This window comes from Cebidichthys violaceus, unplaced genomic scaffold (genome assembly GCF_023349555.1).
Source record: "Cebidichthys violaceus isolate CVI_PGR_0920_01 unplaced genomic scaffold, fCebVio1.0.p SCAF_5, whole genome shotgun sequence".
Classification (NCBI taxonomy): domain Eukaryota; kingdom Metazoa; phylum Chordata; class Actinopteri; order Perciformes; family Stichaeidae; genus Cebidichthys; species Cebidichthys violaceus.
In genome coordinates, this window is record NW_027176705.1 from 4,682,556 (window position 1) to 4,696,717 (window position 14,162).

Genomic DNA, 14,162 nt, shown 5'->3' on the forward strand with positions numbered 1-14,162 from the left:
CCCTGGGGATGAATAAAGTTTCTATCTATCTATCTTATTAGTCCAACAAGTGTGTGTGTGTGAGATGGACTAAGTCATAAATAGATGTATTTAGCTGCACATTTCACTGTGAAAACAATCGCTCTGGATGGCACATTAGAAGTCCTACATCACTCTCGATGTATATGAAATGATTTCTGTTCAAATCAGTTTTGGGACGTTTATTTTTCTGATTCATTGACGTCATTGGGCTGCGCCCTATACCTCCACCACTCTGCCACGTCATACAGAAGGGCTCATGCCAGCATGCGGAAACAGCCGCCGAGAACACCCACGCCGGTCAGCTCTATGATGTAGCCCAACCTCCTACAAGAACTGGTAGAACTGCCCAGTTGTCACTGTGCGGTACCCGAGTCTAGGAACTCAGTTGGACTATCTCTTCTGGTGTGTTTTTTACTGGTAAGTAATTGTTAACAGTTAAGCTTGCTAACCTCTTAGCTTGACAGGTAACGCTAACGTTAGTGTGAAACGTGAAGTTACAGCTCCGACGCTAACGTTAGCTGTGGGCTTGTCATAAACTCGGATCATTTGCTACACACGATAGTATTCAGGCGCTGTATAGATGACGTTTTAGAGCTAGCGAGAAATGACAGTAATTAGACAAATGATTTGATGCTAACGTTAGCTAGCCAAAACACCAGACTGTGTGACATGATCTATTTCATGTTCATGTGACATGAACTATTTGATGAACACCACTAAAGAGTAAATGTGTTTTGCTGCCATGGAAACTGGAATTACGCGTGTGGCTCTGGTTTACACCCCCCCCATCAACTCGTATTAGGAGAATGTATAGGAAACTTTGAAGAATGGCTTAAGTTCTTAACAGGATGTACAACCATAATTCATGTTTGCCAACTGGCTTATCAACCTCTGAATCATGGCAGTAAAGCAATGACAACTTTTTACCAAGCGAAACTGCATTTGTCAGGTCAAAGTTCTGTGTGACTAAAGTTAGAACAAACCTACAATCCCGGCTGACCGCACAGCCATGTTAACTCGTTGTGCTGATGCAGTATCTGAGATGGATTAGAAAAGGCCTGTCTATTTAGTGTGTCGTGTTTTCTATGCTTTGCATACACACATTTATGGGTGTGGACTTACCGGTTTACGTGTGTGTGTGTGTGTGTGTGTGTGTGTGTGTGTGTGTGTGTGTGTGTGTGTGTGTGTGTGTGTGTGTGTGTGTGTGTGTGTGTGTGTGTGTGTTTTCTCTAAGCAGATTGTGAAATGCTGCTGAACGAGACTCCACTGTTTGAGCCCTCACTGCTTCAGGAGCTAGACTGGAGTAGCAACACACTCTCCTTCTCCCCCCCCATCTCCCCGTCCAGTCCAGGGGAAGGCCTGGTGCTCAGGCCGCTTTGTACGGCAGACTTCAACAGGGGTGAGACAAGAGACTGGAGGGACAACATATTCCAGTCTAGTACTTATATTTTCAAGAGAATATGAAGATAAGAACATGACAAACTGGTGTGAAAAGCATGTCTTTTTGGTGTCCAATATAGCTCTCGGTCAGTTGATGAAAATGTTTAACTTATCAGAGAGATAAATGAAGAATTTCCAAGAGATGGAGTGATAATAACTTAGCAGTTGATGAAAATGACTGTTTTGTTTTTGTGTTCCAGGATTCTTCAAGGTTTTATCTCAACTCACTCAGACGGGCGACGTCACACCTGAGCAGTTCACGAGTAAGTCATGCTGAGCATAATGCCACTTTTTTAAAAGACAAAAGTTATCATAAAGTTATTTAGTTTAGAACATTAACAACAACAACACAAGTGTTTCCATTTTTTTTTTTTTTTTAAACAGTTGTCTTTGTATTAATCACATTTGAGAAGAAAAATAACCCTCATCCTAGAAAACAAACTTTAAATACAAACCTGTGTAATGAAACATCAATAAAAAACATTTTGTCTGTTGTCTTCCAGAGAAGTTTGAGCACATGAAGAAGTCCGGAGACTACTACGTAGTTGTGTTGGAGGACACAAACCTGGGACAGATTGTTGCCACGGCCACATTGATCACAGAACACAAATTCATCCACTCCTGTGCGAAGGTAGATAACACCCCGGCAAGCTTATATTTAACATATATATTTTTAATTATAAGGATCCCCATTAGCTGATGCCCGTGGTACCAGCGTGTTTTTACTGGTGTCTGAAAACAGAGTACACCATATTCATCATTAACATACTGTATTCAACATCACGTTGATATATATATATATATATATATATATATATATATATATATATATATATATATATATATATATATATATACACACACATACATATATATATATATATATATATATATATATATATATATATATATATATATATATATATATATATATATATATTTATTTATCACATGTGAACTTTAATTTCCCTCTACATTTTTCCTAAATACCAATCCACTAAAGAAGTTACTTATTAATGTAATGGTTATTAGAATGCAGGTAATTATTAACATAGTTCACTACCATAAACCAAATGAAGATCAATTTGTATTTTCTTAAAAACTATGCAAATTAAATGTGCAGAGTGAACATGCATTTTTTTTTTACAGATCTTGCAAATGACTGAAATGAAGATCGTCTCTATTTTATTCTGTTTTGTTTATAGAGGGGCCGGGTGGAGGAGGTGGTAGTTAGTGACGTGTGCAGAGGGAAGCAGCTGGGCAAACTGTGAGTAGACCTGAGTGAGCAAAGACATTTTGTATTGGTCCCACAAATCAAACACAGTGAAAATGATTCATATGAGAGACTTATTTTGAATTTATCTTGCTGATTTATTTTCCTCTTTTTTTCTGTCCCTTCAGGTTAGTTTCAGCTCTCACTCTTCTCAGCAAAAAACTGAATTGCTACAAAATCACGCTGGAATGCGCACCTGACAATGTGGCTTTCTACCAAAAGTTTGGATACACCTCCTCACACGAGACTTACATGCAGTGTCGATTTTCCAACTGAGCACCACAGCGGTTTTAAACCTTCATTTTTTTTTTGGGGGGGGGGGTCGTGAACCACACCTTCATGCGTGGACATCAAAGGACAAATTGTCTTCAGAAATTGGGAGAGTTGCCCGGGGATGAGGTTGTGGTTGTGAGCCGTTCCTGAATGCTCATCCTGAATTTCAACACAGTGTTGTTTCAGTAAACATCAATGTATGTTGAAGCCTTTAGCTCAGTCCAATGGCTACCTCACCAATGTGGAGCTCTGTCATCATCTCCCCACCATCTGAAGAAAGAAATGTCTTATTGTTACGTTACTAAGTAAATAGCTGTGTACTAAATTACATTTGTGACTAACCTACAACTGTCAGCAAATACAATTGCTTGGGAAAACCAAATTAAATAATATTTCTGAAGCAGCTAAATAACTATTTATCTCAAGTTCACGACAAATCCGAGTATGCTGTAGGGAAGTAGTTTGGATCATGATTCAAACTTGGTCTCACAGATCTGTTCCATTGATCATCAAGGGCCAGTCACCAAAGAAGTTTAGTTTCTTTAAATGTGATTAGTTATTACTACTTTGGGTTTCATCTTTCTAACATGTTCTATTTGGTATGAAGTGCTCTACACTTCAGCAGGCTTTTCTTTCTTTAACAGTAATGCTGGATGACTATAATGAAGGTTTGAATACTACAACATGAAGAATTACTATCAAGACTGTTATAATGTATAATATTTGTAGTGAACAAACAAAGTTTATATTTTGTGAGGCAGAGGTGAACAATTAGGTTCTTAAAGTTTTGTATTGGGTCGGTATTTGAAAAATAATCACAGCTGTGATAACGAGTAAAACATTTTGTGATGGGAAATGGATACAAATGACTTTGTAAATTAACTTTTATTTAAGTTTGTTATTCTGGAGAACAGGGGAACATATTTAATGTAATTTATTCCAAATATGTAAGACACATAAAATATTCTACAATCTACTGTTTCTTTGCTTCTATTTATAGTTGTAAAACAAATCAATTACATTTGTATTGCAATGCTGATACATTCATACGAATACAAGTGTTCGTTGAAGCTTTATTATTAAAAAAAAAAAAAAAAAGAGCTATGGGATGGACATGTCTACTAATCATAGTTATTAATCATTTTCAAACCATCATTGAGCATGTAGATACATCACTAGAATGTTAGTAAGCCTCTGCCATATTAAGGATGTTGGAAAACATGACAATCTTTTTCCAACATTAATTCTAATTTAACTTAATTTACATATCTGTCATCAGTGTCATAAATGCAAATTTGTTTCCAAAATAAGTTCCTATAGATTTCAGCCTTTTGGGTAGATGCATTCTGCTCCCAAAGCTCATCACACACTGTAGGAGGGTAAACTAAGAATGCATGTCAGTGGCTTTTTTATTTATTTATTTTTTTTACAGTTAGTTACTGTAAGTCACAGCACGTCTCCAGAAAGGTTTGTTAAAATAATAAAAAGTGTGACTTGCTTCAAATTGTAAAATATTTGACAGACATGCAAAGTTGAGAAGCACAGGATTATGTCATATTAAAAAAAAAACAGGTGAACAGGACTTAGTCAGACTTGTTTTTATTAAGCAGAGTTGTTATTTCCCCATTCCTTACTATTATCCCACATTAAGCCTGATATTAGTCCATAATCCTATTACTCCCAAAATAAAGGCATTAGCGTTTCCTCTTCTCATGTCCTCCACTGGGCGACGTCTTGGCTACTTTCCCTTTTGCCGACTGCCCCATTCTGGTCATCTACACAAATTCAAGTATCGAAAGTGCATAATTGCAATACTGTCCCGCTGCAAATGCAAAATGCTTTAAATACTATAAAACTGCAAAAAATCTCCGATCAGTGCATACAGCTCGAGAAAAAAAAAAAGGAGTTATCAAATTGGCCTGATCCCCTTCAGTACTCCATGTCTCAGACACGAGTGATCCCCCTCCCACCCTAGTCCCTTACCCCTAGAAAAAGTTCAAATATTTACATTTTTAATCCCATTAAAAATGTGGAAAAAAAAATTGAGTGCACTGCGCCACACAGCTAAATGTCAGCAAAGCTCATCCGTTCTGTGCTGCTGTGACCTGCATTGCTCCAAAGTCCTCGTCTTCCTCCAGGCTGCGTTTACGGCTTCCTGTTACAGAAATGTGTAGATGAAAAACGATAACGGAATATAACTGCTGACATCAACACACCCAGTTAAACAACTGTAACTGCTACTCCATGTCTAAATAACACGATGCCCGTCAACACTAGTTTGAATGTTTATCTGGAACAGTAAGAAATGGAGCAGACAGCTGTGGCTGAGCAGTGCATTATGTACAAACCTGGCATTCCAGCCTGTAAGGAAAACGACCTGCCCAACTGCATCGGTGACATCATTTTAATGGTCAGTTTGGCGAGGTAGATCGCTTCATATTCCTAGGAAACAAACATTCATTTCAGTACTCTTACTGTTGTAATAATGAGCATTAATACGAGTAATGAGGACAGTCAAAAACACACAGAATGTTTTGGTGTGTTCATCACTGATCTTTAATGAAAGAATAGCCTGATAGTGTGAACAGGATACCGCATTTACGTTTTAAAATTAGATATTTATATTAGATTAGATTTCTTTATTTGTCATTGCATGTAATACAACAAAACTTTGTTTGAACAGTCTGTTCTGTTTAGCAGCATATATAACATCCAATATAAATAACATGCCTTCCCTTGTGCACAAACATGCTTGTCATGATTTAGACTAAAAAAGAGACGACTTATTCTAATATTGCTTGCGAGCCAGATGTACAAAATAATAATAAATGTGGCCAAAAAAGGTTGACGACCACAGATGACACATCCTAACCTTTTAAAGTGGAGGAGCTGGAAACAGATTTTGTTGACAAACGAGTTAGTAGTGCATTTATTTATACTAATAAAAGGAGTGACTTGTAAACGTTCCCTTGTTGATTGGACTGTCGGGTTGATTAATCTGAATCTGAAGCATTGTGTCTCGAGGTAAAGACTGACCTGTAGCTGATGCACAAAGCCCACATTGGGGTTGATGCAGAACCTCCTCTCTTGGACGTGGCTGAATGCATCCCTGTAGAGTCAATGGAGCAGAAGGTTACAACCACAGACACCGACATATTCCACTGCAAACAGTAAAACATTATTAATAACACCCAGTTGTATGCACATGTGAAAATAGCTGTGCTTCTATTTCTTACAATGTTTGTTATTGCAACAGTTATGCTGCCTCAGGGTCTGAAATTAATTGTATTTTACTCACCTGCTGCTGTGGCAGGTCACTGGACATTTCTACATATCAGTTATTTTTGTCTTAGAACTGTAAACACTTAGTCAGTGGTAGCAGACAGTGGACATATGGAATATGTCATTTAATCTTTATCCCTGACTATTTTCAATTTAAGAATTACTTTAAAACAAATAATATTTCTTCAAAGGTTTTACCTGCCACAGGAAACATTGTCCCTGTATTTGGCTACTTTCTTTTCCTGTGCTGCCTTCAGTATGTTTCTTTATTAAACCTGCACACTATTAGACTGCTTATTTTATCTAGTTCTCTTTATTTATGTTTAAAGAAGGCACAAACAAAACGTGATGTATGTGAGGCGTACATGGTTGTCACACAGTGGATCTAAATCCTTTGATTAAATCATACATTTCTAAATAAGTTAGGCTTGTACTCTAATGGTACAAAATAGAAGGCCATAGTTAAATGTGAGAAAACAAACAAACAAAACACTAACCGGTATTTCATTCCAAATGTTTCCATAAGGTATGCAATCACTAAGGCAGCACTGAAAGAATAAATAAAGAAGACAGTTTTATTGAGGAAATATCCAAGGATTTAAAAAAAGAAAGCAGTTATATGTAATGTAAATTCAGTGCATAATGATATATATAATGAAATTAGATAAATCACATTATGAAATAATAACAAAAAACAAAACAAACCTCACCTTCTTGATATCCCTGCATTACCATGAACCAGGACCTTTCCTATAGGATCAAAACAAAAGATTGTTGATTAAAGAAAAATACTTTTGTCTCTACTCGACACTTTTGACAAATTGCATGCATCCTTACCTCCTGTTGCTAAGCAGCCATCAATAAATTCTTTAGTCTGTTAGGAGGACAATGACGGACAGTAGATCAGCAAAAACACAAGTACCTTTCAGTCAATGAAACACTTGCAAAGAAGGAAGTAAAAAGCCCACAATGTAACTCACTGAAGGGAAAAATCGTATAATATTTTCCACTGGATTGTCTGCAATATCTAACACAAGGTATCTGCAAAGAAAGATACAACATTAGTTCATTGGTTAGCAGCACTTCACACAAGAATGCAGCAATCATGGGATTACTCACCTAAATGTATGAGCGAAATTAGGTTTGATAAAATTGGCTTCTATGTCTTGGCGGACACACACGACATGTGTTATGCCCTGTCTCTCAAGGATTGGCAGCTAGACGACGAGAAAGAAGAGATGCAACGTGAGCTGTACAATATATGAGCATTGAATGTGTTCTCTGTGTTTGTCTGTAAAACGTACCTTGCTTTTCATTGCAGCAGAGTAGGGACCTAAAAACAGTCCCGGTAATATCTCCTTAAAATAAAAGATAGAGCAAGATGTCACAAACAAGCATTTCCCAAACCTGTGATACATTTATTCACTCCGTATAACACTAAGCTTCCTCACAAACATGTCTTATTACTACTATATATGTGAATGTCTTAAAACATTACATTTAGCAGCTAACGTCCTCAAGCAAAGTGGACCTGGTTCAAAGTTCTCACAGTTTATCCATTAACATGACACGCAGTGTGTGGAATGTGAGCCTCTATATACGGGTTCTCTGACCTGAAAACAAGTTTACTCTCAGGATTATCGCTGTGTGATATGGTTGAAATCGACGAGAACTCAATATGTTAGTAAGAATATTTTTAAGATATATATATATATATATATATATATATATCAAAAAATAGTAAATTATCTGAGTTTATATCTAGAAATAACAAAACTCTTCATTGCGTCAAACAGCATCTTCTGTAACTTATTTAGTATTTTGCCAAAAACAACAACAAGACATGGTCATATCATCACAGCAATATCTTGCCAATAGAAGTTGATTATTGAATTATGGCCACACCCTCAAATAGACAACTCATGTTTTGTTTATACAACACACTTTCTTATAGATTTGCCTGGAATTGACTCGCATTATTGTTGGTAGAGATCGTGACTTTATAGATAATTTAACCATTGTTCATTCGATAACTGCTATCAAATGTGGGGAGATAAAACCCTGGGGAACCAGAGGTTTGGTGCAAAGGGAACCCTCTGCCAAGTGTACTGTGGACTCGTTTTACATACCTGCATGTCTCGTCTCATTGGATAAGCCCAGTCCTGTCAAAAGGGAAGTTAAAAGCAAAGGTTAGAAGCGGAGGGTAAGTTGATGACGTGACAGCCGCTGACAGAGTGGGGGAATGACCACCGGTTCACTTTGTGTACGTTTCATACGTGGCTAATGTTTGGAGACTATGCTACTCAGTGTTGGCACAGTGATCGGTAACGTTTAGTTAGCCAAGAAGACATTTCGACGCATGCGTATCCAAAGAAAGACCCGAGCGTGTTTCACAGATCCAAAAAATACATATACTTTTCAGCGTGTATTTAAGCTGTTAGCCAATAACGCCGGAGTGGAGGTTAGCTCAGATTAGCCCGATAGACAGAGTCCACACTCCGACTTGCTGTGCACTCACCAGAAGGTCCTCCTTGGTCGCGGGCAGAGACGGGAACTGAAGTTTGTTCTCCTCGTCCATTCTGCTGTCTGTTCGGGCACCGCGGGCCCGGCTTCACGCGCGGTATCGGTGCTTTCTCGCGGCGGGGCTAGCTGGAGAATTGGTGCAATTTGTTTTGAGGCTCCACATGCATGTCCGCCATGCTGTCCCCTGACAGATGTGTCACGTGACCGCTCGGCAGACGGCAAACACACACTCGTAGAAAGGAAGGAAGCGAGAGAGAGAGCAACGGCGACGTCCCGCGGTCGCTTTACGCACAGCACAGCACTCAGGTTCAGGATAGGAGACGATGGTGATGGTGTATGGAGGGTTATGATGCCCAGTTAGAAAAAAACCTATAATAACAATATTCTTCTTCTTTGTCTTCTTCTTGTTATTATTATTATACTATTAATAATAAATCAGAATCGGAATCAGAACCGTTTATTTGCCAAAGTATGTTGCATATACAAAGAATTTGACGTGGCGGGTGGTGCTGGTGCATAACATTAAACATTAAACAATCAACACAGTGCAAAAAATAGAAAAATATTAAAATGTACAATAAAATCTAAAATAAAATGCACAAACAGATAACAGTGACAGGTGTATTTAAATAAAGAAACATAGAAGGGATGTGCAGGGGAGTGTACCGGAAGGAAATTTATATAATAATAACAACAATAATAATGCTAGTTATTATTTAGATATTGAATGAAGTCATGAATGAAAATACATTATAGTTATGGGATAACTGAATCGGATGACTGAATTAACTAACTGTAGTTATTTAAAAGTAATGATATGAGGGGTTTCTTGGGGGACAAAATAACAAGAACACCTGAAATTAAATCACAGGAGAACCACTTCAATCCACTACTAATGTTATCATAGAGATGAATCCTCATCTTTCTCCCTATTTACAGATGTTTGTGTTATTGTGTCCACTCTTACTTATTTTCTGTAGAAATAGAAGACTAACTGGAAAATTGTATTTCTACTCGATCTCTCCTTGACGTGATATCATTTTTTCAATTCAGTATCATTAAGTGCTTAAAGAATGCAAGCTTTTAAGATAATTTGGCATGCCTCTCTCTCCTTCCTCAAATCTCTTTTATTGTACTGCTCTCACCCCTCTAGCATCCATTCTTCCTTAATAATCAGATAAGAAACATCCCTGATCTAAAACAGAGTGCATGAATAATTACTAGATGTTTATTTTGTCTCTTGTGTCATCTGTTTGTTGTTGTGTGACAGTGTAGCATTTTGTGATTTTTGTTTACCGTCTGGCCTGTGGGAGGGGACGGCACATTTTTCACAGATCAGAGGGAGATGTAATCTCACAGCAGAACTGCTCCAGTCGGCAAAGGTTTGAATGTGTGTGGTTTTTTTATGATTGCATATGTTTGTGTGACTGAGTAACATCTGATAGCTTTGCAGCACTACTGGTCAGCATTTCTTATCAGTGGCTGCCAGGGACAGATATATCCCCTGCTGCTACTCCTCCACACTCTCCCTGAAAATGAAGCATTGAAGAATGTCAATTACATGAATAGATGTGTAACACCTAATATTCATGCACATCTATCTTCCCTCAACTTTATTTCCTCCTTCACAAATCTTTATCCTGCTGCTAAAAAGAAATCTGTAAATGGTGAGATGTGAGATGGTTTCCCCGTAGCGATGACATCCTGGTGACAACAGCTCTTTGATTTTCAGTTGTTCCAGGCCGAATTAGAAATGAGCAGCCATGCCAGATTCCTTTGGCAGAAATGTTGTGAGGGGGATCACAGAGCGGGAGAGAGTAAACAAAAATGTTGAAGGAAGAAGCTAAGCAAAAAATAATAATAGAGTACCATGACTGTGTGTGTTTATTGTACTAAATGTACAGTAGATACTAGATAGATACTCTTAAGCCCTGTTCATATTTAATACATACATTTAAAAAAAGTCACTAATATGCAGTTTCTTTTTTTTAATTCCAAGTATTTTCTCATCTTTGGCCACATTCTGCCTTCATTATATGGAGTGCTGCAGACAGTTAAAAGGAAATGAGGAATGACAACAAAGTTTCCAAGAAACACCTGGATACTGTAGTTTTTAGCAAATCCTACTCAAGTTGTTGACAATAGTGTATTTGTCTGAGACTATTCAGCTGCAGGTGAATTGCACCAAAGAGTATTTTAACCAGGATGGTGAATGTGAAACTGACTGAAAATAAACTACCAGTACCAGTGTTCGTTGTCCTGTGAAGAAACATGTCACACAGTGCAGCAGTGTGGCTCACTGATGTCTTTTTGATAGTGTTTGGACAACAATAGAGCTCTAATACAGATGAATACAATGTATTAGGCTTTGGCTACACAGACAACACTTGTTAGTAGAACAACTCATTGTTGAGCTTAGTCTACTCATGAGATTTGTTGACAATAGGAACAAATATAGGATATCTGCAACTTAATTATTTAATGCCTTATGGTCTTTGCTTGATCATCACTTGAGAAAAAAATGAAATTGATTACATTTAATTACAATCATTTATTTAAAAGTAAATTGATTGCTTTTAATGTTTAAAAGTAAGTAATTTATGGTAATCAGTAGGGTCATTTAATAGACTTTGGGTAAAATTGAATGGGTCTTTTCACATTAATAATCCATAAATAACACTCTAAACCACACAAAAGGCATTAAAAAAAATCCATTAATGCCACTATACATCAACCAACAAATAAAAACCTAAAACCCCATGATACTATACTTTAGTCCTTTATAGGTTACCATAATAACTAGGTCCATCTGTATATCAGAGATAAGTCAACGTCAGGCTAAAACCTTCAGTGGTGGAGATAGTGCTGTAACTCCCAGAGAAAGAGCACTCTGAAGTACCTAACACAAATATCAAATCCCGACACAGTCAAAGAATGACACATATGACATAGTTATACAGTATAGTATAACTTCTTCTTACTTGATAATATGTCGCTAAAAGTGAATATGTACTAATTATTAAGCTATGTCTAAAGAAGCCATTGTGCTAAATAGATTAAGTGCTTAAAAAACTAAATCTGCTGATGGTGACTGTGTGTTAAAATAATTCAAACACTTGATTTACATAATTAAAGAGAAAACACAGTTTTACAGACACATTGGTATACAATGAACAACACGTTAACATATAAAACATAAATTATTGGGGATTAATTTACAAACACAACAAGCACAAGATAGTGTTACTTGAATCAACATTTAATAGGGCACTGAATAAGAAATGCAGTGTCCTGTGAGAGTAATAATATATAATATATCTGCAGCGAGGTTGATTGTTGGGGTATAACTCACTTCCCAGCTCGTAGTCCTGCTGTGGAATAAAACTTCCCTGTCTTTTTGAATGTTACACATTTCAGAGTGAAACATCAACAAACATCTGGCCATGTTGTTGCACATCCCAATGGTGGCAATACAAGCTAATGGGATTTCACAATCAACAGAATACCATAACTTCTTTATTGTCTGAGTAGACTATGCCTCTTTTGACCCCGTTAAAGTTCTACCACAAGTTCTACTCAACCCTGTGTCATCTGAGAATCCACACAATATGAATTATAAAATCTGAATGCAGCAGAAAAAAGTTGTTCTATGTGAAACAAAACTCAGTGTCCCTTTTAGCAGCTGAAACGCTGAGAAGCATGGGATCCATTTTCATCATCAAAGCTTTTTATGGGACGGATGGGTTGGGACAGCATATAATTATGCAGTGAAATATCTATTTCTTTCTACTTGTCAAGTCTACACAGAAACTGAAATCCTTGTGAGAATTATTTTGAATCAGGTCAAACTGTTAATGCAGAATTCGTGGCTTTTGACTGCAGTCATATATAAAGACGAGCCATCATCAGCTGAAATCTAAATTAGGGTAGAAACTGGCGAGATTTACGAATTGATTAAGAGAGACGAGTAGTATAAGAGCTCAAGTGTCACTTGCATGCCATCGAGGTCCCCCATAATGCCGCTCTGCTGGGTGTAACCACTCTGGGCGGCTCCAAAGCCCCTCTGGAGGGAAAAGACTTATTTAAGGGACATAGAGGAGAACAGTAAAGACAGACATAAAACATAAAAAAGTGTGTTCTGTAGGTAAGAATTAATTATGTGGTAAAATAAAATAAGAAATCGGGCTACTTAACTCTGACCCACTCCCAAAAGCAAGATACCTATATGATTTTATTGCATTACAAGGTAGCTTTTCTTCCATCATGGACTCATAATTAGCAAGATTCAAGATATGTTATTTGGCAGAGATGGCCCTGATTCATTATTATTCATGAATTCATAGACATCTCAGTGGTTTTCATCTGCTTAGCTAATTGTTAACTGGGGCGCTCATTCTGGCACTTAACTGATGTATTTTTTACACATATTTTTACACATATTTTTCCATGCTTGTGTGATTATTCATCCATGTACCTGATGACAGTCAGTTGCTATGTTTGGTTGTAGTCCCTGGAGCCCTGTTTGCTACAAAGTGGATGGATAAAGACAAGATTAGCCTATTAAATTATGTTTTTACTGTGGCAAAACACTTGCATTGTTCAGGAGGCATATTGTGAACATGCCCCCAGGGTCTATCGCAAGAAAGGGAGATCCTAACTGATAGAGAAACAGATGGTACTAATGTAGATGTCACTGCTTTTCGAAAATAATTATTCCAGATAGAAATGCATGTTTTTGTTTGTGAAATTAAGGCATCCACTTTGTCAAATTTTCTAAATGTTTAAGAAGTACTTAAAAATATGAAAGTATTATATATAACCAGAGCAGATGTTACTATTATTCAAATGGAGGTAGGCAGGTGAAAGGGAAATATGGGAAAGAATACAAAGTATATTTAGCCCATTTGAAGAACTCTTCCAGTTGACATTTTATTATTTTTCTTCAAGAAATGTTAAAAAACTACATAAAAACAAATTACAACATTACATAGAAGTCAATCAAAAGTTGATTGTTTTTGTAGAAGCTTTCTGATGAAAAACCGATGTGTGTTTAATACTTTAACACAACAAGGAAAACAATAATACCTTTCTTATTTGCCCATATCTACAAAGGTAGATCTACTGAATCATGCTTTTACAGTCAATAAAACTTTGACAGCGATACTGTACTTGATGAATGAAGCCAGCAGAGGCAGTGAAAGCATTACAGCAATTTGGTGAGAGTAAGATAGAGGACAGCATTGCACACTGTGCCCAAAGGGGCCTAGAGTGGCATTATTTTCCATAAGTCACATTCATGGCTCATGATATCAAAGAATCGAATCCCTAGAGAATAATAAAAGCTTTCTCA

The 14,162-nt window shown here is 37.1% G+C and overlaps 3 protein-coding genes across 4 annotated transcripts in view; 2 read left to right on the forward strand and 1 right to left on the reverse strand.

Annotated features, from left to right (window-relative positions):
* The window catches only part of esrp2 (epithelial splicing regulatory protein 2), a 302,417-nt gene that overhangs the window by 39,875 nt on the left and 248,380 nt on the right, over window positions 1-14,162 (forward strand). The window lies entirely within an intron of this gene.
* On the forward strand, window positions 286-3,983 carry gnpnat1 (glucosamine-phosphate N-acetyltransferase 1). Its single transcript, XM_068730721.1, has 6 exons — window positions 286-438; window positions 1,259-1,420; window positions 1,662-1,724; window positions 1,965-2,092; window positions 2,667-2,728; window positions 2,863-3,983. Exons 2-6 carry the CDS (start codon window positions 1,267-1,269, stop codon window positions 3,008-3,010), a joined length of 555 nt encoding a protein of 184 aa, XP_068586822.1. The 5' UTR covers window positions 286-438; window positions 1,259-1,266; the 3' UTR covers window positions 3,011-3,983.
* On the reverse strand, window positions 4,591-8,990 carry styx (serine/threonine/tyrosine interacting protein). Of its 2 annotated transcripts, XM_068730719.1 has the most exons (11): window positions 8,808-8,990; window positions 8,419-8,451; window positions 7,594-7,647; window positions 7,409-7,506; window positions 7,270-7,330; window positions 7,127-7,163; window positions 7,000-7,039; window positions 6,787-6,837; window positions 6,044-6,116; window positions 5,356-5,449; window positions 4,591-5,162 (listed from the first exon to the last, which is right to left on the reverse strand). In XM_068730719.1, the coding sequence occupies exons 1-11, from the start codon at window positions 8,865-8,867 to the stop codon at window positions 5,089-5,091; spliced, it is 675 nt and encodes a 224-aa protein (XP_068586820.1). In that variant the 5' UTR covers window positions 8,868-8,990; the 3' UTR covers window positions 4,591-5,088. The 2 variants fall into 2 exon arrangements, with proteins under 2 accessions (XP_068586820.1, XP_068586821.1); XM_068730720.1 differs by lacking the exon at window positions 8,419-8,451.